The following is a 25019-nucleotide window of genomic DNA, read 5'->3' as shown; positions in this document are numbered from 1 at the left end:
GGGCCTGGCAGCTGCAGCCAAAACCAACATCTATTTCAGACAGAACCAGGCTCGCATTCTCGCTCCCCATGGCTAAATTATTCAGATTATCCCTGGGTCGTAAGACAGGACCCCGAATCCCTACTTCACAGAGATACTCTGAAAATTAAATGAGTCTACACAAAGCGGTGCCCTCGGTGCCCGGCACAGTATAAGCACCACACAAAGTGTTTAAATATTTATACCACGTACATCAATATCTGAACTGTATGTGTCAGGTTGCTTAGCAGTGGAGCCTGGGGTCCTAACACTGAATCTATGGCAACAAGACTGTCCTCCGCTCCTCTGCCTAACAAGGCTGGTGGTGCTGCTGCAGGCGCCTGGGAAAGACCTGAGGATCAAGCAAGGCTGAGCCTGCAATCAGTGGGGTTGGTGACCCAGTGTTACCTCCTGGCCTGGCTCTTCGTTTGACCAAGTAAGCCAGGCTCCTGCTGCTGTGGGCGGTCAGACTCACCCCAGCCTGCCCAAGTCCAGACCTGGGGAAGTAAAGGGCAAGTTTTTCCCAAAGTGTTCGACATGTTGTTTGTTTTTCTGAGACAGGGTTTCTCTGTGTGGCCATGGCTGTCCTGGAACTCACTCTGTAGACCAGGCTGGCCTGGAACTCAGAGATCTGCCTGCCTCTGTCTCCTGAGTGCTGGGGTTAAAGGTGTGTGCCACCTCTGCTGGGCTAGCATAGACTTCTTTTAAAAGGAATTCTGGGGTTAGGGATGTCACTCGGTGATAGAGCGCTCACCACTATAGCACGCCTGAGGTCCTGGACTCCGTCCACAGCACAGAAAGAAGGGAGGGAGAGAGGGATGAGGGAGGCAAGGGGGGAGGAATGGGAAGGAATTCTGCTTATCTTGGTGCTGGGGATTGAACCCAGCATCACACATGCCAGGCAGGCTCTGCCACGTAACTGTAGCCCAAACCTTACTGCTTATATAGGGCCAGCAAAGTGGCTGCGTAGATAAAGGCAACTGCCACCGTGCCTGACGACCCAAGTTTGGTTCATAGAACCCACGTGGTAGAAGCAAAGAACTGGTTCCCAAAAGCTGTCCTCTGATCTTCATACCTGTGCTGGGTGGCTCGTGTGTGCACACGCGCGCACACACACACGCATGCGTACGCTCGTGTATACACACACACACACACACACACACACACACACACACACACACTGTAAAATAAAATAGATTTTGACTTAGCACTATTTGATTTATGTTTTGGCTGATACCTTCCCAGAAGTCTTCTGTGTGTAGATAGACTTCTGAATCCATTACGCACACATACATATTTATACGGTAGCTTGCCTACATCAGGGTATGCCGGCTGTTTACAAGCTATTTTTTAACTTATTGTGTGCATCATCCCATTTCATTACCTACACAGCTTTGTCAGGGTTTCTTGTCACCTTTTCTGTTTACATCACCATCGTTTTCAATACTGGCATGGCTCTCCCCAGAGCACACGATGACTTAGTCATCTTTCGTGGCTTTGCTTTCAAGCATCAGTGGGGTGAGTGGCGCACTCGGAGGCTCACACTTCATGTGGCCTGTCCACGTGCTGAGACCACATTGTGTGGCTACTGCTTTGCCCTGCTTCACTGTGGCGTGTGGACAGGCCTGTCCACGTCACCTGTAGTGTAGATGAATGAGACGTGGAAACTGTCTCATTCATCAGCTCCAATACAGTGGGTCTTTTGAGAAATGACTGTGACCCTGTCTTCTAACATTGTGTATGTGTGTGGGGGGGGTGATGCTCATATATGTGGAGGTGCACTTTGTACCACAGCATGTGTGTGGAGGTCAGAGAACAACTCTCAGTAAGTGGTTCTCTCTTTCCACTGTGTGGGTTCTGGGAGTACAGAACTCAGGTTGTCAGATTTAGTAGCCAGTGCCTGCCTTTACCTACCCTACCTACCCAGCCACTGTATCATTGCATCCCAAGAGGTTTTCCTTATTTATAAACACCACCATGCCTCTTTGTCCTCAGAATGTCTATTTGTGTGTGTGTGTGTGTGTGTGTGTGTGTGTGTGTGTGTGTGTGTGTGTGTGTGTGTGTGGTTTTTAGAGACAGGGTTTCTCTGGGTAGCTTTGATGCCTGTCCTGGATCTCGCTCTGTAGACCAGGCTGGCCTCGAACTCACAGAGATCCACCTGGCTCTGCCTCCCGAGTGCTGGGATTAAAGGTGTGTGCCACCACCGCCCGGCTCTCAGAATGGCTAAAACAACACCTTATATGCAATAGTAACCATGCTCTGAAGCACTAAGTACTTTCCAATACACTATTCTAAGGGGTTTGTCCCGTAGTCCCAACTGCTCTTGAGGCTGACACAGGAGAGATTTGGATACAGCCTGGGCAACCAAGCAAGACCTCTAAAAAATAAACAAACAAACACTGGCTGTTGTTACCATCATTTCCGCAGCACAGTTTAGGTTGCTCGGCCCTCCTGGTGTGGCCTCTGAGGTGATCTCACCTCCTGGGTTGATGAAGTACCACGAGCATGAGTCTCCACGTGCTGACTGACCGTCCTTAGAAGCCCTGGCCCTTCCAGGTGTGTGCGGCCATTTGCCCCATTCTAAATACTTCCAGACAGCCGCCCTGGGAGGTGCTGGGCCTGCTCTTGGGGCAGTTTCCTTTCCTTCCCAGCCCCTCACTCCGAGCAGCTGGGCGAGCACAATCCCAGTGCAGTGCCATGGATTGCTGGGTCAGGACACCCGATGAGAACTCACAGGGACCTAGGCAAAGGCACCGGGGTTTTGATCTTCCCGGCTTTGAGAACCTTTTTAATTTTTAATTTCATTTTTTTGAGACAGGGTCTCATGTAGCCTGAGTTATCTTACCATGCAGTTGAGGATGGTCCTAAAGTCTTAATCCTCCTGCCTCTGCCTCCCCAGTGCTGAAATTACTGGAATGTTCCACCGCCCCTGGCTTGTGCAGCGCTGGGCGTGGAATCCAAGACTCCAGGGTGATGGGCAAGCTCTCTGCCGACTGAGCTCAATGCCTGTCCCTTGAAGGCTCTTTTGCCAGGCTCTCTGGCTCTTGGATTTGGTATAGGAAGGGGACAAGTGGCACTGGCTTCCTGGGCATAACTGAAGTGAGTATTAGGAGGACATTTTGAGGGGACACCAGATCCAGCCTCAGGACAGATACTATACACATAGGCAGCCTACAGGCTGTGCCGTGGGAGTGCTCTTATGAAGTAAGATGGGGAGCAAAGGATGCTCTCTGTCATTTCTTCTGAGGCCTGCCCTGCTGGATTCATGCTTCATCCCTTGAGAACAAACCCCTCCTCCCCACACCCAGCGGCGCCACCTCCTCTGGGGACCCCACACTACGTGTGCCTTTCCCCGTCTGACCCCCCAGGGTCCCACTCCTCAACACCACGGGGCACGGACCTGGCTCACGCTGCTACATGTGTGTTTCTGTGCCCCGCACCCCGGCACTTGGGCATATTCCAGGGGAGACCACATCTCGTCTTCTAGGCTGCAGTACTAAAGGGAGCTCCCATTTGCTCCTTCGTGTTTTCTGCAAATAGTCATGCCAGGCACTGGGGACAGCAAAGCAGGCAACAATAGACCTGGCCTGTGCCCTGTCTGACAGGGGTGTCTGGTGGGGACAGTGACAGTAGCCCGTCTCACACAGCAGAGGACGAACACATGACCTTGGCCGAGGGAGGAAGAGGCTAGTGCCCGCAGTGGGGTTTCTACTGGGGAAGGCAGCAGAGAAGCCCGCCTCGAAGAAGTGGTGTAAGGGACATCCTCACAGGCCGGTGAGGAAGACCGCGTGGTCAGAGGCGTCCCGGTCAAGGCCACAGCACGTAGGAAGATCCCGGGGCAGGCGCAGAGCAAGGACGAGGCACTGAGGGAAGGCCAGTGTGGCTGATGAGCGGAGTGGAGAGAGCAAGACTGTAGAGCAGGAGACGGGTAAGAACAGAGGCCAGTGGGGGAGAGGGGTCCACCCTGAACATCCCTCAACATGTGGGGGAGAGGGGGGCTTCACTCAAATGCAGCAGGAAAACTCTGAAGGCCCTTAGGCTGGCAGGGGTAGGGGAAATGACATGTTGCAGAGATCAGTCAGCTGCGTGTCATGAACTAATTGGGGGCCTGGCTGGTATGGGGGGGACACTGCTGTGGGGCCCATGGTGTAGGCTAGGCATGGTGGTGAGTGTGGATCGTGCAGAGGTGACAGAGGGGGAGTTCAGACGCCATTTGGGATTCCTAGGGAGGGATTGCTGAGTGGGGTGAGAGATAGGATGCGGGTACCTGCTGGGTTGGGCTGTGCTAAATGTATCATCCATTGAGAAGGATGTGCCGGCAAAGGACTTCATCCTGCGCTGTGCCAAGAGCCTTCCTCGATCTTGACAGTGCGGCACAGGCTGTCTATTTCCACAGATGCAGAGGGAGGAAAAGTAGAGGTTAGAGGAAGTGCAAAGGCCAAGGCTGCCTCCAAAGGGCACCGTCTGCTTCTGGCCTGCCCAAAGCCTATGTCCTCTTGGCCATCATCCCCAAGCTGGCCCCTTCCCTGTGTTCTAGGGGCTGGAACACACATCTGCAAAGGGACACACGGATGGATCGAGGAGAGTGACACAGAGCACGTAGTCTGAGGCGTTGTCGCCTCTGATCTGAGTCAGGTGTGATTTCGTTAGCCCTGATGTGATCGCAGGCTGCAAGGCTGCATGAGGCAGCCAGACCCCCAGAAGCCAGCGTTCCATTGCAGAGGGCAGTTCTGCTCGTGGGAAGCCCATCTGGGCAGGAAGCCAGTGGCTTCCCCCCGGCCCAGGCTCCTCTTGCCTGTTGGAGAGGCTGGCTTACTCTTGCTTGCACAGCCTTTCTTTCGTCCATTCTTTTTAAATACTGCCTGCTTAATTTTCTGTATTGGAATCTGAAAACAAAGACTAAACTTATAAAGGGAAATGGAAATGGTTCATTATGCCCCTCTTGATCTGAGATTTAATAGAGCGGCAATTCTGTTTGAAGTGGAGCATGTCATCTTTTGGTAGGCCCTAGTCTCTAAGGAATACCCGGCTCCCCCGCCAGCCAGGCATGCTTCAAGCATGTGAATTTGGCCCAGCGATGCCTGGGACTCCTTGTGGCTTCCCTCAGTGGTGACTGTAGCTTGGCAATAGGGCTGTGCACACGTGGGTGGATGGGTCCCATCCTGCTACCTTTCTGATCCCCTAGAGAAAACTCTAAAAGGCAAAGGGTGGGGGAGACAAACGGAGGGAACCCTCACTTCCACCCTCTCTGCCTGATGTAGGATGGGAGTGGCTTTCTCTCCACCGGGCTACCCAGTCTTGGTCGGAACCTAGGGAACAGGCAGCATTGAGCTCTCTGCTGGAGAAAGTGGGGGAGTGCATACCCCAGGATGGATGGGCCACCTGCCCCTCTTTTCCTCCTCCTACACCTGACTAGAGCTCACCCTGCTGTCTTCAGTCTGTGCCACTTCTGTCTGCAGACTTTGTCCCAGGTCTGTGGGTGGAGGGCAGGACAGTTTGGGGGGGGGGGGAGCTTTTCCCTTGTCTTCCCTGGACCTACAGCATGGATGCACCATCTATCACATGGTTTAATAAGACATGTGCACCCCATCCCTCAAAACCCTGCCTAGGGGCCAGTGAGATGACTCGGCCAATGAGGGCATTTTCCAAGCCCGCTGCCCTTGAGTTCAGTCCCTGGGACCCACGCGGCAGAAGGAGAGAACTCACTGCCCCTACAAGTTGTCCTCTGATCCCCGCACACAATAAGTAAGTGTTAAAAATTTAAAAACAAATAGCCCACTTAACTGATGCCCCCCTCACGCTTGGTGCAGCTGAGCCGCCCTCTATTTGGACAGGGTGACTCCTGAGAAAGCCCCAGCACTTCATCAGGTACACGGTACCACCTGGCCCTGCCTTTCCATGTGTGCCACCCAACCTACGCTGGCATCCCATACACACTGGGCATATGGATGGGCAAATTTGGCTAAGCAAATATTCTATCACTGAGCCTGGTCCATAATTTCACTTTAAATGATCATCCATGGCTGCCGGATCCTATACCAAATGATGGGGAGCTTGAGGAGACTCACGCAGGCCTTCAGCACAGGGTACAACAGGTGCCGCTAAAATAACAGTGCTGGGCATTGAGTGCTTTTTAAATACGGGTTGCTTTTCATATGAATTGCGGCTAATCCTCAAAGTGATGAATGGTAAACTCATTGTAGACATGAGAACTCTGAGGCCTAGACTGGCTTGGGTCGCTCACCCAAGAGTCCACCCAAAGGCTCAGCCCGGCTTGCCCCAATCAAAACCTTTGTCCCAGCATCATGACCAGCTGACTCTGCGGGAACCAGGAGCAGGGTTATAGGAACATCAAATTGGTGGCTGGGTGCTGGGTGGTGTAGGATGGAGCATGAACGACTCCAAGTAATACCAAGGTTTCCAACATGCAATGCAGAGAAAGACCCAGGCCTGAGTGGAGGCCACTAGGGACTGAATATTTGTGTCCCCTAAACCTATAATCTGATGCCCTCACCCAATAGGATACTTGGAGGTGAGGTCTTTGGGGAGTACTAGAGTTAGAGGCAGTCACAGGGTTGGGCCCATGTGCTGGGACTGGGGACTTCGTAAAAGGAGAAAGAGACCAGAACACTGTCCTCTATCCCTTGGGAATACCCATCTCCCTTCCCAGCAGTATGGAAGAAGCTTCTGTGGCTTGAGCCAGGAGCCATGGTGCATTCGTCATATCAAAGTGAGCTGATCTAGACAGGGCCTGAGGCTGTACCGTCCTCTCCCTAGGGACAGTGACCACTAGGCTGCTGTGGGCTTGCAGTGTGCCCGTGGAGGCTGCTAGGCTGAGACAGAACAAAGGGCAGAACCAGACTGGCCAAGAACCAGTCTTGGGGCATGTGTGGGTGTGCTCTGGCTACACCCCCATCCCCAGTGAACCCAGGTCTCAGAATCAGTCTGTGCTGTGACTCTGACCATAGCCCAGGTCCTTGCTGGAACAGAGCCAGCCCTCGATTGCTGTGGGTGGCATGTGGACCTGGGGGAAGGGCTGGATTGCTCTGCTGAGCTCTGGAAGTCGACGCTGCGTGGTGGCTCACAAGAAGAACAGTCTGCAGGATCTCGGAGCCCCTGTTTCTCCATCTTCCCAGGGATCACATCGCACACCTCCTCCACACTTTGTGGCTGGGGTCACTGTACCTGGCACACATAATTGCTCCATAAGTGGTGGTCATTGGTATTTTAACCACGCCTGATTTTTCAGGAGCATGGTCTCATTCAACAGCCTTAGGAGGGCAGAGCACTCTGTATTACAGGGTGAACTGTAAAAACAGCAGCAGGAACCTCTGGCCTCTCTGAGGCCTGTCCCAGAGATGGTGGTCTAGCACAGTGGTTCTCAACCTGTGGGTTGCCACCCCCTCTGGGAGTTGAATGACCCTTTCACAGCAGTGGCCTATGGCCATCAGAAATCACAGATATTTACATTACGATTCATAACAGTAGCAAAATTACAGTTATAAAGCACCAATGAAAATAATTTTATGGTTGGGGGTCACCACAGCATGAGGAACTGTATTAAAGGATCACAGCATTACGTAGGTTGAGAACCACTGGTCTAGGAGATGAGCTGCCAATCCCTGGAGAGGCTCTAGCCAGCAAAGATCCCAAAGCCAGGCAGGGCTGGCACTTAGGTAGCTGTCTGTCCCTTTAAAAGACCCTGAGAGCTCAGGGCACTCCCAGGAAGCAGCTCTGAGGAGACCTGCCTTGATGTGCTTGACCACAAATGCTGCAAACTCAGCACCTTCCTGAGAGCCAGTAAGGAACCCCTGTGCCGCCTGGGACCTAAGGGGGACCCTCCTGCCAGCTCAGGGAGACAGGACCTTAGACCAGACTCCATTTTGTTTCGACAACCAGAGAAGTGACCTTGGATGGTGGCCAATCCATGCCCCCACGAATGTGTCATAGCTTCCTTTCCGAGTGTGCTGGCTCCCGCCACTCCTGCCGAGCATAGGCTCCGCCCCCCAGTCAGGCTGGTGACACATGCTTGGAGAAGCCAAGTTGGTGACATTTCCCTCTCCGTGGAGAGATGTGTCTCTTGCTCAGTTGGCAGCCTGCAGGAAAGGCCAAACAACAGACCTATCCTACCCGCCGAGGAACCCCCTCCCTGTAGGGACAGGAGCCTCTCTACCCTCCCCCCCCCTCAGGAAAAAGCCGCCATTGCTGAATTACACACCCCTGGGAGGCTGAGAACCAGCCTCAGCCCCAACAAGTCCACCTCTGCCTCCCAGTGTTTATCCTGGCCTTCCCCACAGTGACTTGTTGCTGTGTCTCTCGGGGAAAGTGTGTGTTTAGATGTTAGGATTTAAACAACTCAACAGAAGGAAAAGCACTGGGATCTGTGGTCTGCTATTTATGTCTGGAGGGAACAAGAGGGGGTGCTCCAGAGCCGTTACCCGGCCACCTCTCCCATGCCACAGACCTTGGACAAGGTCTCAAGTCTTACCCCTCCTCTCCGCACCTCTGCCGCGGGCTTACCACCTCACCGATGAGGTCCTGGAACCCGTACATGAGAAACGTGGCACCAAGCGTGTGCTTAAGCCGTTGTTCGTATTTCTCACCGTGGTTCCTAACCTGGCAGGCGCACGTGGGAGTCTCTGGCCTGCTCCTAAGCGAGTGTGTACTTTCTCTGGGAGAGGACCATATTTCCCACCCACATCTGCAGGTAGCCGTGGTCCGCTGTAGGGAGGCAGTATCTCCTTCTGTCTTGTTTGCCTGGATCCTCCCCAGGTATTAGGCATTTGGGTGGTTTCCAGTTCTTTCTGGCTGAACACGCTGGCATTGTGGAGATCTGCTAGCTGATTTTTGATGTGGTCCCCTCAGAACAGAATTATGGGGTGCGCAATCTGTAACATGGAGCCCCATCGATGAGACAACTAGATTACAAAGTCACCCACAGGTTCCTAGGTGAGCTGTGATTTGGGGAGCCTGGCCCTTAGCTCAAAGCAAACTACCCTCTTAGAAGGTGCCAGAGTATCCCTTGGGGGCCCACTGCCCTGGCCCCACAGCCCAGGAGGAAGCAGCCAAAATACTGACACGTCTGTGTCCCTCTCTCTTGTAGAAAGTCTGCACCAAATGCGGGATCGAGGCCTCCCCTGGCCAGAAGCGGCCTCTGTGGCTGTGTAAGATCTGCAGTGAACAAAGAGAGGTAGGCCCTGAAGTGGGCTGGGCTTGGGTGGGCAGGGTCCACTTGCGTTGGGGTGCTGCTAGGAACTTCTCCAGAGGGAAGGTCCTGAGGAGGACTGCCCAGGATGTCCAGGGAAGGAGGGTGGGAAAGAAAACCTGCCAGCCTGCCAAGCCCTCACTCAAAGAGGTGAGAGTCAGCCCTGCTCTTGGTCTTTGGGGGCCTATTGTTTCCATGGATAGCCTCCCTGTGAGGATGTGTACATGTGGCTTTGGGGGGACTGTTACTGGAGTAATAGTTACCTGAGTTCAACATCTGAGCACGTGGCACTACACTAAGCTGCTTCCATTGTCCAGTCATTTCCCCTTTCACACCCCCTCCGGTGGGTGTCATTCCCATGTCTGTCCCCGGCCCCCCCCTGTTTCACACCCCCCTCGGGTGGGTGTCATCCCCCCCCCCCCCCCGTCTCCCGCCCAGTGGGGGAACACCTGAGGCCAGATAACCTTTGTATACTGAGCTAAAGGTGAGGGAGATGGGCTGGCGATTGAGTGTGGCCAAAGCCTGCCATGATACTACCACCCAGAGCCCTTTCCGGTGCCGGTGTTCTGTAGGTCCAGCTCGGCCCCTTTCTGGGGAAGTAAGTCATTCTTGGCCTGGAGGGGGTGATGAGGCCCCCAAGGTGGTAGCAGATGTGTAGGGCCTGGAACTGCTTCTCCTTCCCCCAAGCCTGGGTGTTCCTGTCTGTCCAAGGTCAGAGTGGAACCAGAGCAGGCCAAGGCAAAGGGAAGCTTTAGCTTTCCAGAGGTGGTTTTGCCTTTTTAGTTATTTTGCTCGGCACTTTTTATCTGAGGGTCTATAAAATGCTTTCTGTTCTGGAAAATTCTCAGTCCTACCATCCTTGGATATCTCTGTGAGGTCACTCCGTCTTCCTCCTGGGCCCCTTCCCGGCCCATGCTCTGTGCTCCTAGATTCTTTGGCAATTCTTTTTGCTGGGTCTGTGGGTCCTGGGAGCAGAGCCAAGCATCCCGGGTGTGAGGCGAGTATGGGAGCGTGGCCCGGCCCTGCTGTGAGGGCAGCTGCCCTTTCTGCTCCAAGCATGCTTCCTCTCACAGGCCCCTGACTTGGGACTGGGTCCTGCTCTTTGCACCCCTGTCTCCCAGGTGAGAAACCCTCTCTCTATCCTCCTTTTTAGTGACTTGGCTGTGGTCCCCCACCTCCTGTGGGAGACTTTAAGTTCTCATATCTCAGAAGAATGATCTCCCAGCTGTCTCCACCCACTGCTGGGCACTGAGCTCCCTAAGCAGGCATTTGGACACTCAAAATAGCAAGTAGCTAGGCACAGTGGCACACACCTGTAATCCTAAACACCCAGGAGGAGGCAGGAGGATCGTAAGTTGGAGGCTAGCCTAGATTGCCTAACAAGATCATATATATAAATTAAAAAAAAAAAAAGAGTAAATAGTCAAGCCTCTGATCTACTGAGGTGTACATCTTGGTTTTGAGCACAGACAAGCTTACACGTTGCTCTTAAAATAATACCACCTGTCATTGCTGTGCATCTAGAAGACAGAGGCGCGGGGCCTTGATGTGTGAACTAGAGTTTAGACCTCCCTGGAGGGCCCTTGTTCCCAAATGATGATGATGATAGCCCTTCATGGAATGGCTGGGGGTGGGGGTAGCAAGCTTAGGAAGTGTACAGACCGACTGTCTCATGCTCCGTGTTAGAGGCTGCTCCTTCCTCGCAGCCAAAGCCCCCTCTTTGAGCTGAAGTCTCTCTAGTCTTCAAGGGACCCCTTTTAAAATACAGATAAGTAGCCAGGAGGTGGTGATGCACTCCTTAAACCCGGCATTTGGGAAGTGGAGGCTGATGGATCTCTGTGAGTTTGAGGCCAGCTTGATCTGCATAGTGAGTTCCAAGACAACCAGAGCAAATAGTGAGACCCTGTTTCGGGGGCAGGTGGGGAGAGCAGATAAGCAAAGAGGAAATTTCTCTAAATAGTGTCTCTTGAAGAGACACCTCTGGATAAAATAATGGTCACAGGTGAGCAGGGATGTTGGCGGTCAAGTTGCCGTGAGGGGAAGGAATTAGATGGGAGGAAAAGAAGATTCCACCAGCTGGATCAGCTCATCACGAGTTGATGAGCTGCACATGCCTAAGAGTCCCGTTCTGGACAGACAGAGGGACATAGGGAGGGCCTCTTAGCCCATCCTAATCTCTAGGGTGCCCCAGTTCCAGAAAAGTCTAAAATAGCTTTCAGATGAATTTTCTTATCTTTCCTGAGGCGAAGAATACGAGGCTGTGCTTTACGCTATCAACTTGTCCTTGAATTTTAGAAGCCGATAAAGCTTAGCAAGATCAAAAAGGTCCCCCTCTGTGGCTCCAGGCAGTGTTGCTCGGACACTCGCTGCAGGTGAATGGGGTCACGGACGGGGTTGGGAACGTGCCTGTGGTTTATCATCTGTGGGTACCATGCCCACATGCTGGAATCTACTGTCTGGTATAGGCAGGGAGTGGGGGCAGGGCAATGGGTTTCCTGATGCCTTTTTTCTCTTCAAGAAATACCTAATCATAACAAAGAGATAGAGAGAAAGGACATTTAAACAGGCTCTAAGCACTGAGTGTAGCTGCTTTGGAGACTGTGATGGGAATTTGGAATTCTGTCCGGTGTCGGAAGGCAGGTCGTGACAGAAGATCTTGGGTTGCTGATGGACGCTCTTGTGCCGCTCTGCCTGGGCACTCTTACCCCTCTCCTCCTGGCTAGCTTCCATCAGCGCTGGCTGTAATTGCAAGTCATTTCTCTTGAGTGGGTTGAATGCTGGCTGGATGTTCTAGGCGGGCAGCTTGGCATTACTGTCTGTCTAACGCACGTGAGCAGCAGTGTGAATCTCTGTCTGTCAGATTTTGAGTTTACCACCTAATGCATTCATTCACTTGGGCATTCGGTGCATATTTATTAAGCATCTTCTATATGCCAGGTGAGACAGCTCTTATAATGAGAAAGAGGGAAGCCACAAACACAGGAAGGTCCATACTGTAACTTCACAGATGGTGATGATGTGATCCAGGGAAATGGGGGGAAATGGTAGTGCAAACAGTGGCCCCTGTTTTTTTTTTTTTTTTACGGGGGCCAGGCAGTGGGGATCACGGATGAAGTGACCTTTGAGCAAAGTTCTGAGGTATACTCCGTGGCTATGGAGGGAAATCATTGCAGAGGGCGAGGGAGATATGAAGTGTGTGCAAAGGCCCTGAGGTGGGTGTGCGATGACCGGGAGACCAAGGTGAAAGGAGCAGGGTCAAGGTCGAGGAGAGGAGGTTAAAGGTGCAGAGGGCAGTCAGATGGTGGCATTTTGTACTCCATTGTAGAGACTTTGGCTGCTATGGTCAGGAAAACGGTGGGTCTTAGAGGATCTTGAGTATGGAGTGACATGTTCTGACCTCATTTAGGGAATACTCTGGTTGTTGTGTTATATAAATTGTAGGTTACAGTAGCAGAATGTTTTGTTCTCCGTTTTTAATATTGCTCAGGGTGCCCAAGTTATCTCTTGGCAGCCTTGCAAGTGTTCATACACACACACACACACACACACACACACACACACACACACACACACACATACATACATGTACACAAGCATGCACATGCACAGGCATGCACACATGCACATAGAGAGATGGAGGACATGCACTATGTTGGCGGCACACACCTGTGATCCCAGCACTTGGGAAGTAGATGCAGGGGGATCAGAATACAAGGCCAGACTAGGCTTTATGAAGCCTTGTCTTAAAAAAAAAAATATATATTTCACTGTTTTTTTAATAACAATGTGGATAATTGAGGGATGCTGACAATACATAGAAACGTATAAAGAAATACACACAAAATCATAGCCTGACTCTAGAAACGACCACTATTAACATTTTGGTATATTACTTCCAACCTCTTTGTTGGTTTTTCCCCCCTCTAGTCTGTTGGCACTGTGTTTTAAATTAACATTCCATTCTAAGTTATTTCACAGTGTAATCAAAAACTCTGTGGAGATTCTCAGTGGTGTTCTGTCTCAAATAGCTGTCTCTCCAGTTTAGGACACGTGAATTATGTTTTGTTTTGTTCTTTAACGGGTTTTTTGAGACAGTAGCTAGCTAGCTTCAAATTTTCTATGTGGCTGGGATTAAGGATGACCTGGAACTCCTGTTCCTTCTGCCTCCATCATTAGATGGTTTCCATTTTTTCTCTGACTGGTACCTATGTGTCATTCTTTGTCTACAAGCCCTTGCAAGCTGGGACAGAACTGCTACCCTGGTGCATGGGTAGCCAAGAGTTGGCTGCGACTCCCCACCACCACCTCGCCCCTGCCCCTGCCTACAGTGTAGATTACAGCTCACTGGGGATTCCTAGGCCAGAGAGATGCCTCAGAGGATGAGAGAGCGCCACACAGCTGGGACATGGCTGTCCAGAAGAGACGGTGGAGAAGAGATAGAAGCCACGCTCGATATGCAGGAAAAAGTACAGGCAAAGTGGAAAGGAACTAAATGAAAGGTATTATCAAAGTATATTATTAATGGTCTATGAAGTTCAACTGGACTCTAGCCATTCCTACAGCAGTGAACTTGGCGGTCCCTAGAGGTGGCTACAGTGGTTGCCTTGTCCATTACATATAGATTTTTTTTTTTTATTTCCTGGTTGGTACTTCCAAGCATCTTGGCAAATATCTCCTGTTTCAACTGTCACTTGAGATTCTCCTGCCTCAGCCTCCCAAGTACTGGAATTTCACAAGTATCCCAGGCATCCCTCACGGGTCTCCAATCCCCCTGTGCCCCGGCAAGCTGCTGATACCTGTGTGCAAAATTTATAGAAACAAACTAGGGCACAAACCTGGGCCCAGGAGCCTTCATTTGATGCACTCAGGAAGAGAGGAAGAGACCAGATAAACTCCAAGGATGTGACAAGCTGAGGAGTGTGTGGCGTGAAGTGTTCTCCCAGGGGACAGCGGACACTCGGGAGAAGGCCGCAGTGGGCTGTGCTTGCTTTCTGCTTTTTTTTTTTTTTTTTTTTTTTTTTTTTTTTTTTTTTTTTTTTTTGGTTTTTCGAGACAGGGTTTCTCTGTGTAGCTTTGCGCCTTTCCTGGGACTCACTTGGTAGCCCAGGCTGGCCTCGAACTCACAGAGATCCGCCTGGCTCTGCCTCCCGAGTGCTGGGATTAAAGGCGTGCGCCACCACCGCCCGGCGCTTTCTGCTTTAATAACCCGTTGCAGTTTTATTGTATTGGACAGTTCAACTTTTTACTGACAGGACTAGGGAAGTGGCTCGGTGGGTAAAGTGTTTGCAGCACAAGCCTGAGGACCTGAGTTCAAATCCCTAGCACCCATGTAAAAAGTTGGGCATGGTGCCTGCCTGAATCCCAGTCCTGGGAGACAGGGATAAGAGGATTCCTAGAGCTCACTGGTCACTTGGCCCAGCCAGTCAGTGAGCTCTAGGTTCAGGGAGAGACCCCGTTTCAAAACATAAGGTGGTGAATGATAGAGGAAGATACTGATGTTGACCTCTGGTCTCCTTCTGCGTACATAATCACATACACACTTTTGCCTGGATAAGCCTAGAGCAAGCATACAGTATTTGGATATTTGACCCAGGAACTAGCCACTGCCCAAGTCAAGCCCTGGTCATGACCACACCTGCCTTTGAGTGCAACATCCTGCATTCGTTTTCCGTGCCTGGCTGCTTTTATCCAAAGTCGTGGTTCTGAAATTGACCATGTCGGTCCATGCAGATCGACCTGTCCTTCCTGTCTCTCTTCTCCTGCAGTGGACCCTCTCCCTCCCCCTCTTGTCCTTTCCTCCCCGTTGGTGGTTTCAGGGTCTCCGTTCCTTTGTTGTGAGGAACAGTTCTCCTCTAGCCATTCACGTATCCCTGGGAACAGAGAAGAGTTTCCCTTGGGCTGTGATGTATGCTCGTGTTTGACCTCTTCATGTGGTTCCCAATTACTTGCCAGAGAAGCCACCTGTGTTCTAATGAGCAGCGGGCATGGGTCCCCCTCCAGCCACCCCTTAGCTGTCCCTCTCCTCGATCCTGCCTCCAGCCCAGGCTCGGCTGCTGCCCTTCCCTCCCATTTCCATCCCTTCCCTTTCCCCACAGTTTTACATCATTTCCCTCATTTTTGTTTGTTTGCCTCCAACTTTCAATCCTCCTGCCTCACTCAGCCTCTTGAGTGCTGGGTTTTAAAGAGGCACCCCTGCTCCCAGCCCATCTGATTTGTTCTCCAGGCTCTGTGTCTTGGGCCAGTCTTCATCTTTTCAAGACACTAAATGGCTATCCATTCCCCCTGCCACCTGGCATGCATATCCATGCAGTTTCTAGGTTTCCCATGTATTGGGGGTCTCCAGAATGATCCCCACCCTGCTCACTTCTGTGGCAGTTTTCCCAGGTTCAAGTGCCCCCTGTTCATCAGTCTTCAGATGCAGTGAACTCAGTAGACCAGGCTTGACCAAGAAACAATAGGAAAACTTCTCTTTTTGCCTGTGACACTGCATGTCTGAGGTGGCATCTGTGATTCTCTGTGACTGTTAAGAAGGGGCAAGGACCTAACGGGCAGCCGCCCACTCTGCTCCCTCTCCTTGGCACTCCTTGGCTCTGCTCTTCCCTGAGGGAGCCTGACTGAAGGAAGTCCACCTCCCAGACGCAGTTTACATCCCAGCCTGGCTGTCTGGGAGTCTCTCGTCTCTTGAGGATAGTGGCAGAGTTGGCAGAAAAAAAGGATGGTTCTGTGTGCAGAACCACAGAGACCTACCGCTCTGCTGGGTCAGGAAGGCTTATACCCTGGCCCAGCAGGCAGGCAAGGCCTGGGTGTGACCTAACACACCTGATCCCCTCTGTCACTTGAAGTATAGACTCTGGTCCCTGCTGGTGTTCTCAGTTCACTTCCCACCTGCCTCCGTGGGTATGTCGCTTGGGGTTGGAAGAGACTGCATTGGGGCCTTCTAAACACAGACCGACAGTAGCCAATGGAAAATTCATTCATTGTTTAGCCTTTCTTCCCCATCCATTAAAAACAAAACAAAACCTGTGACTCACCCAAAGTTGCCCTGCAATCAGTGGAAAGGTTAATTAGAACCTGATTCCCCCCGGATTCTAGAAAGCCTTCCTCCAACCTCTAACGGGTAGCAGGCGTCTGAAGCTGCAGGCTTTGTTATCCAAGGGGGTGAGCTAGGAAGGGGTGAAGACCAATTTGTAAGTAATTGGAAGCTGATTAATACGATTAGAGCACTCTTCTTTAGCCTGGCCTTTCTCTGGTGCTTACACACATCCTGATTAGACCCCAGCAGAGCCCAGCTGACGCGTGCTGAGGTTCCTGCAGGTTCTGCATAGACAGGTGCCTAGGAAATGCTTGCTGATCCAAAGGGAAATTCGCAAAGGAAAGACCCTGATCATTTCAGAGCCTCCCCCTAGTGGAGTGCCTTTGATCCGACTCCCTAGTCTTATCACTGGTGACCCTGACTGGGGGCCCACAGGGGTTGACCCCCTTCCCCTCACTCCCTCTCCTCTTGGTTGATTGGCTGAAAGAGAAATTTGTGAAGCGGGGTGGGGAGGGGAGGTAGGAAAGCACCTTTTGCTTCAGCCCACCCCGCCTGGAGGTGAGTGGTACTCCCATGGGGTCATCCACGGGCAGAGCCATCCCTCATCTGGACCCCACAGACCTGAAGACGGAGGGGACGGAAGAATCAGGGACGGTCCCCTCCCTATCAAATTGCATCTCAGCCGCTGCCTCCCTGGCTGGCAGCCTGTGCCACTGCGGGCTGCCATCTGCCTCGCCATGCTAGGTGTCTCCATTGCTTGCAGTTTGGATTTTTGCTGGAAACAGCTTTGCCTGAGGGCTCCTTTCACAGGCCCGTGAGCGCACTAAGGAGTGGGTGGCTGGTGCCGGGACAGGTGGCTGCCTGAGTCCCCGGCCATCTGTGCCTGGCTTGCTCTCGGCTGCTGTGGCGACATTCCTGGGGGACCTGGATGGCCACACTTCCTCGGTGTGTTGTTGGTCACCTCCCACGCTGCCTCAGCTCTGTCAAACAGCCCCCTGTCGCTGCTATCTCCTGGCCTCCCACACAGGCCCCCAGCACAGGTCCCAGAGCAGTTTGCCTATCTGGCCGCCCCCACCGCTAGCGTCCTCACGGACAGACTGGACCATTTCCGCCATGCTAGCGCTTGCTGGAAGTGCCAGTCTGAGCCCTGCACAGGAAGTTGTACCCTGAGAGGCCAGCAGACCCTAAAGGAAAAGGACTTCATTACCACCCTGACGCAGTCCTCTGTGCCAACTGTGCACATGCTCGAGTGAGCATGCATGCACACACACACACACACACACACACACACACACACAGAGGCCAGTATCGACAGTGGATGTTCGTCATATCCAAGGAGTGAACATAGGAGTCCAGCAGAGGACTTAGAGGATCCTTTGCCCTCATGACAGATGGAATAACTGAGCCTCAGAGAAAGGAGGTCACTTGCCCAAGCCCCTAAGGAGTGATTACTGGAACCAGGAGTTGAAGCTAGATGTGCCTCCCTCCAAAACGCCTTCTAACAAGATAGTCTTCTAATCATTCATTCATTCATTCATTCACATAACACCCTTGGGTATTCACTGTGTGCCTGGCACTATTTCGGCCCGTAGAAAATGGTAATGAGCTAAGCATCCAAATGTGGATGTCCCTTTCCTGTGCTTTTGTTCTATTAGGGGCAGCACAGGTGAGAAACTTACGGTAAAACATAAGCAAACTAGTAAATAAGGATGGATGTCTTAGTTAGCATCACTAATGCTGTGATAAAACATCATGACCAAAGCAAGTTGGGGAGGGAAAGGTTTATTTGGCTTATGCTTCCAAATCATTGTTTGTCTTAGGGTTTCTGTTGCTGTGAAGAGACACCATGACCACGGCAGCTCTTACAAAGAAAAAGCATTTAATTGGGGTGGGAGCTCACATTTTCAGAGGTTTAGTCCATTATCTTCATGGTGTGACATGGTGGCATGAGGCAGACGTGATGCTGGAGCTGAGACTCCTACATCTTGATATGCAGGCAACAGGAAGTGCTCTGAGACCCTGGGTGGTATCTTGAGCATATATGAGACCTCAAAGCCTGCTTCCACAGTGACACACTTCCTCCAACAAGGCCACACCCACTCCAACAAGGCCACACCCACTCCAACAAGGCCACACCTACTCCAACAAGGCCACACCCACTCCAACAAGGCCACACCTCCTAAAAGCACCACTCCCTTTGGGGGCCATTCTCCTTCAAACCACCACACTGTTTGTCATCCAATAAAGTCAGGGCAGGAAGTCAGGCAAGCCAGGAACCTGGAGGCAGGAGCTGATGCAGAGGCCGTGGAGGGGTGCTGCTTCCTGGCTTGCCCCTCACAGCTTACTCAGCCTGCTTTCTTATAGCACCCAGGACTACCTGCCCAGGGGTGGCACCACCTGTCATGGAACAGACCCTCTCACAGCAATCACTAAGAAAATGCCCTACAGACTCGCCTACAGCCAGTTATTATGGAGACATTTTCTCAGTTGAGGTTCCCTTCTCTCTGATGACTCTGGCTTGTGTCAAGCTGACGTAGTAATCAGCTGGCCCAAATCATACAATCTGTCGGATACTGAAAGGAAAAGACCAAAGTGGAGAGGTCAGGAGAAAGCAGGAAGGATGCCATGGTGTCACACCCATTAGGGTGGCGTTTCAAAGATGGCAGGAAATCCCCACTGTTAGTGGGGGTGTGAGAAACCCAGACCGCTGTGTATTGCTGGTAAAAACACAAAGCGGTGTGGCTGCCATAGAGAATGTGGTTGATTCCTAGCACATTTATGTAGACATACCCCATTATCTAGCATGTCTACATAATGGGTACTTACATCCTTTTGTTTAGGTCGAGAGTTATTTCACCTAGGTTAAAAGCAGGGACTCAGATGCTGGATACACACATGCATGGCAGCGGTATTCACAGTGGACGCCACCCAAGTGCCTACTGGACAAGTGGTTAAATGAAATGTGTCACCCACATCACTCGGTTTGTGTGGCCTCCAAAAGGAATGAAGCTGTGACGCAGCCTCCACCATGGATGGACCTGGAGGTTATGCTGGATGACAGAAACCCGGTCACACCAGGACGAACGCTATGGGATTCCACTTCAGTGAGGCAGCGAGAGCTGGCCAATCCAGGGAGACAGGCAGGGGAATGGTAGCTGCCAGTGGCTGGAGGGGGGCACTTGGTGTGTGGTGGGTGCAGCTTCAGTTTGAGAAGCAGAAAAGAGTTCTTCGGGCAGAGGGTGGCAGCAGAGAAGTGTGTAGACACCTAACCACCCCGAACTGTAGACCTAAGGATGGTTTCAGCGGTAAATCGTGTTGTTACCACAGTTGAGAAAATAACTGGATGGGCCGATGTATACGTGGTTTACTTTCTGGTGGCCATGACTAAAGTACCCAACAAAAGCGACTTATGAAAGGAAAAGGGTTATTTTGTCTCGCAGTTTGAAGGTGTTCAGTCCATCATGGCGGCGAAGGCGTGGCAGCTGGAATGTGAGGTGGCTGGTACTATGGCGTCTATAGTCAGGAAGCAGAGAGAAGAATTATGGTGGTGGTCAGTAATGTTATCAGTTTGAGACTCTGGCCTGTTGGGATGGGTCTTCCCTCCTCAGTTAAGGCTCTCTAGAAAACTCTCGTGGATGCATCCAGAGCTGTGTCTCCTAGGTGACTCCAAATCCAGTCATGGTGACCATGAAGGCCCCTCAGAGGGTCCTTCCCAGCAGGACCCAGCAGGTTGGATTTTAGCGTAGACTTGAGGCGGGTGCAATGGGGAGGCTAATGGCCATCTGGGCAAAGAGGGGAACAACAAAGTGGAAACCCCCAAATGTGTGTTATGTCTATAGAGCTAAGGTTCCCCAATCTGTAGTCCTGGGGTCCCCTGAGGCAAGTACTGGGGCATGGTCCCCAAAGCCTCAGCTGGTTGACTCCATTCTGATACAGCATCCCATCTCGTCCCTGCCACCCTGCCTATCAGGACTGTGTGATCATGGTTTGGCTCCATCCTACGCTCACCTATAGGAAGGTGGGTAAAACGCTAAGGCGGAAGTATCTGAATTTGGTCTCTCTCTCTCACTAAATTGAATAGAATGTGATCCAAGTTTCCAGCTTGTTTTTTAGATGCCAAATGACACTGGCTGGCACAGTTGTACCCCTCCCCCTGGCCAGCTGTCTCACAGATGGTGATTTAGGAGCTGAGGGTGGACCCTCGCTTTGGGTAGTACTTATTGCGCTCCTAGGCGGTGTCCAGCCCTGAAGGAGCACCCGTTTCCTTTTCTAAAGAAATGATTTAGGACATACACCCCATAGGACTGCCAGAAAGTCCTCCTCCTGGCACAGAGGATCAGGAAGGGATGGTCTTTGCTGGGATCTTCCTGCAGGGTTGGCACAAGGCTCAAAGATGGGCATTAGTGTCCCCATTTTGCAGCAAAGTGGAGGTTCTGGGACCTTCGGTGACAAGTGTCAGGCGGCACGGCCAGCCAGGAATGGAGAGCTGTGACATGAACCTGGGATGCCAGCGCTGCATTCCCACACAAGGGCTCCTGCGATCTAGGGATACTTGGTCTCCTGACAAGTGTGTTAAGTGTGTGTTTGAAGATGGTTCTTGAATTGTGCTGTATATGGAATATGTTAGATGTCAGGAGCACACACCCAAAGGTAACAGGAAGTCACCCAAAAGACTTACCAGACAAAGTAAGAAGCTTGAATTAGTGATCCAGAGAAACACCTGTAAGGAAGAGGAGGAGGAGGAAGAGGAGGAGGGGCCAAACGGGATGAGGGAACAATGAGTGAGAAAAATAGAGGGGCCATGGGGCCTCCGGATGAGGTTTTCCCAAGAGGAAGAAAACAGATTGAAAATGAAGCACTCACCACACACACACCACTGAGAAGTCCATCCTGGCACTGAAGACCCCCATACTCCCCCACCTGAGAGCTCTGCCATCCAGGGGCCAGTGGTGTCGCTTCGGCTGGGAGTGTGTTTAAACACTGGCATATTTGTTGTTCTGGGAATTGAATCAAAATTGAGAAGCTCCTCTGAGAAGACCTGGCTTGCTATAATTGGCCTGTGCAATTTTCTGCTCACAGCCTCTATTCATTTCCTGTGTGCGGCCCACTCCATCTGGGGCCAGAGCGTGGCTTCCCCGCCAAACACCACCTGAGCATGCTCCCCCAGACCTGCGGCAGAAAAGGGAGGGGAGGTCAGTGTGGGTATTCAGAAGGATTTCACGCTGCTTATGACTTCAGAGTAAAGGCGAATATCTCTGTGGACTTGCTGATCTAGCAGGAACAGTCAGGACGGAGGGCGGAGACAGCACTCTGGACCAGAGGGAGCAGATAGTCCTTTGGGGGGCTTATGAGGACCTTCCCACATCCCAGATAGCATGGGAGCTGCAGGCCTGGAGGGATAATCCTGAGGGTGGACTACAAAGCTGGAGAGGTTAGGTCTAGAGTCAAGGTCAGCAAGCCTGTCCCTGGTGCAGGGGCATAGCCCTCTGCTTACCCATCAGGACCCTTTGGTGCCACTACCTGGTGATACTGGCAAGCTCCCTTGTTTATTACAGATGAGTAATTGCTACATGAGCAGCCCTCGCCAGAGGCTGCCTCATGGAAACCAGAGTGTTCCCTCTGGTTCTGAAATAATCCAGCCATGGTGTTTGAATTATCTACCAAAAAAAAAAAAAAAAAAAAAAGACAGCACCCCTCACAGTACTTTTTCTCACTGCAGCTCTTCCTTCCCACTGGGCTGGCGGTTGCTCAAAGCCCACTTGAACTGAAAAGGAGGCTTGCTCAGACCCTGGGAATTCAGGACTCCTTGGTACTGAGCTCAGCTTCCTGCCCTCAGGGCTCAGAGGACACAGCATCCTGAGGGCTCTGCCTTAGTTCCCAGTGTCCTGGTGAGGTTGTAGCTTTGCACCATGGGCATAGAGCCCTGAGAGGAGTTAACCATTCACCAGGGAGACAACCCAGGGGGCAGCAGAGTCTGCATTCCAGATGACTGCATCCTCCCACTGGGGTTGAGGATAGGCAGAAGCATGGTGGAGCTTTCTTCCTGACCCACCAGCACACACACATGCACACACACACACACACACACACATACACACACACACTGCACTTTAAATTATTATCCTGAGACTGATAGCATTCTCGTGGGGAAGGGATGGCTCTCGGTGGTGGAAGCCCTGCCTGACAGGCCTCCAACACATCCCCAGCACCACCAAAGAGGAAGAAAAAAATAAGTGTTATTCTTCAAAATGCAAATGTGCTAATACCCCCTGGGAGGGGTCTCAGCCTTCAGCTAACACCTCGGCTGGGAGCTAGCACTTTGGGAAGAGCTGGAAAGTTGTCTGGGTAGGGAGGGAGGGGAGCAGCCAGGGAGAGGCTGGCCCTGGCTCTCCCACACCACTCCCGTGGGTGCAGACTCTTGTTTGTGCAGAACACTGAGGGCCCTGCTCGGGAGGGATGGCTCATGGGGGGTGGGTGGGGGAGGGGGGAAGCAGCTTGTCTCTAAGAACACTTGGTTTCTGTCCCCTGAGCTCAGTCTGAACACAGGAGAGGTGGTAGATAAATGCTATCTGAATAATGCCCACAGCTCCCTCTCTAGAGGCAATGGAGCAAGCGGCGGCATGGGAAGATGGCTAACCACTCTCTCAAAACAGGCTGCAACAGAGAACAATTTAAAGGAGGAGGGCTGGGGAGAGCATCTCCTGGGCAAGCATGAGGACCCACGTAAAACCAAAACAAGCACGATGACCTACTTGTAATCCCAGTGCTGGTGGATCCCTGGGGCTCACTGGCAGACAGTGTCTGAAAAACAGGGTGGCCAGGGCCAGCAAGAGGGCTCAGCAGGTAAAGGCGCTTGCTGCCAAGTCTGATCATGCAGAGTTCAAGTCTCGAACCCCACGTGGTATAGGGAGAGAACTGACTCCTGCCAATTGTCTCCTGACCTCCACAAGTGTGTTACATCACAGACATAAATTAATAAATGTTTTCTTCTAAGAAAGGCAGCCAGTTCCTTGGGAATGGTTTTGTACCTGAGGTTGGCCATCTGACCTCCAACCCCGCCCCCCCCCACACACACACGTACTTACATTCATGCACATCTGCAAACACAAGTACATACATGCACACACACACACACACACACATGCATACACACATACATGCACACACATACATACACATATATACACATACACACAAAGTCCAGATGGGGGAAGAAAGAGACAGAAAGGGTAAGAAAATTGTTCAGGTGTAGTGCACAGCTTTAATTCCAGCACCCAGGAGGCAGAGGCAGGTGGATCTCTGTGAGTCGAGACCAGCCTGGGCTACAGAGTGAAACCTTATCTTTTTTTTCCCCCCGCCTCTTTGAGACAGGATCTCACTATGTAGCTCTGGCTGTCCTGGAATTCATTATATAGCTCAAGTTGGTCTTGAACTCACTGAAATCAGCCTGCCTCTGCCTCCCTAGTGCTGGAATTAAAGACATGCTCCCTTGAGCCCCAAGGTGGTGGCACAAGCCTTTAATCTCAGCACTCAGGAGGCAGAGGCAGGCGGGTCTCTGTGAGTTCGAGGCCAGTCTGGTCTACAAGAGCGAGATCCAGGACAGGCACCAAAACTACACAAAGAAACCCTGTCTCAGGGAAAAAAAAAAAAGACATGCTCCCTTATGCCCAGCAAGACCTTGTCTTTAAAAAAAGGTAAGAAAATGAAGTATGCTAGAGTGACAAATCTTGCCAGTCTTCAGTTTTGTTGGTTGTCATAGATGATTGACTGACTTACTGATTGATACAAATTATATATTATAACTTTTTCAATATTCAAAGCAGCAGTGTTTTATCACTTACATTATAATAGAAAAACAATTAACTCCAACACCACCATGAAAAATGAGGTTTACTTTGTAACCATTTGGTTTTCACTTACACAGTCTGGAACTTTGGATCTGATTGTTCCCTAATTCTTTTACAGCTATAGTTTGAACATAATTTCTTTCATCTTATTATATTTTGTTCTGTTCATGTTAGCTATTTAAATCAAATCCTGCCTTTATCTCCTTGGGTTCTGAATTTTCTAGTTCCACAGTCCCCTCCCCCACCTTCTGGCTTTTGAACCTTTGATTTTAATTCCTCTGGGTCAGCTGAGCTACCACACCTTTGAGCAATGTGGTTTGTTTCTTTGGTTTTTTGTTTTGTTTTGCTCTTTTTTTCTTGCTGGTTAGTGCATAGCTTCTGCTGGGTCAGAATCACAGTCCCACTGAATGCAAGACTAGAGAGAGCTCCATCTTGACCCTATGAAAGGCAGATTCCAACCTATTTCATGGTTACAAATGTGGCCACCAGGGCATGTGACCTGCTTTACACTCTTCCTCAGAGTGGGAATAGCCCTGAGCAAGATCTGGCAAGATGGCCCATCTGGAAAAGGTGCTTGCCACTCAGCCTGAGGCTCTGAGTTCAAGTCCTGGCCCCCACAGCATGTAAGGAAAGAGCCGACTCCTGCAGACTGTCCCCCGACCTCCACACAGGTGCCGCAGCACCACCCCCCCAACACATAAATAGTAAAGGTGTGGTTTTATTTTAATTTTCAAAAAGAAAACCTGAAGGGCTGGAGAAATAGCTCTGTAACTCCAGATCCAGAGGATCTAACACCCTCTTCTGGCCCCCAGGAGCAGCAGCACTCATATGCAAACATACACACACACACACACATACACACACACACACAGAGTTGAAATACATTTTTTTTTTTTTAAAGGAAAAGGAAACCTGA

At 51.4% G+C, this 25019-nt stretch overlaps 1 protein-coding gene across 8 annotated transcripts in view; it reads left to right on the top strand.

The window, feature by feature from the left end:
* The window catches only part of Rph3al (rabphilin 3A like (without C2 domains)), a 151040-nt gene that overhangs the window by 91152 nt on the left and 34869 nt on the right, over positions 1–25019 (top strand). For 7 of the 8 annotated variants that reach the window (XM_015996198.3, XM_042282411.2, XM_042282413.2 and 4 more), the window contains one exon: positions 9122–9208. The exons of the other annotated variant lie outside the window; for it this stretch is intronic. In XM_015996198.3, coding sequence (XP_015851684.1) covers positions 9122–9208 — 87 coding nt within the window. The remainder of the gene's footprint in view (positions 1–9121; positions 9209–25019) is intronic. 8 annotated transcript variants of the gene reach the window in all.

The sequence above is a fragment of the Peromyscus maniculatus genome, chromosome 8 (assembly GCF_049852395.1).
Source record: "Peromyscus maniculatus bairdii isolate BWxNUB_F1_BW_parent chromosome 8, HU_Pman_BW_mat_3.1, whole genome shotgun sequence".
Classification (NCBI taxonomy): domain Eukaryota; kingdom Metazoa; phylum Chordata; class Mammalia; order Rodentia; family Cricetidae; genus Peromyscus; species Peromyscus maniculatus.
This window is presented reverse-complemented; position numbering and strand designations above follow the sequence as displayed.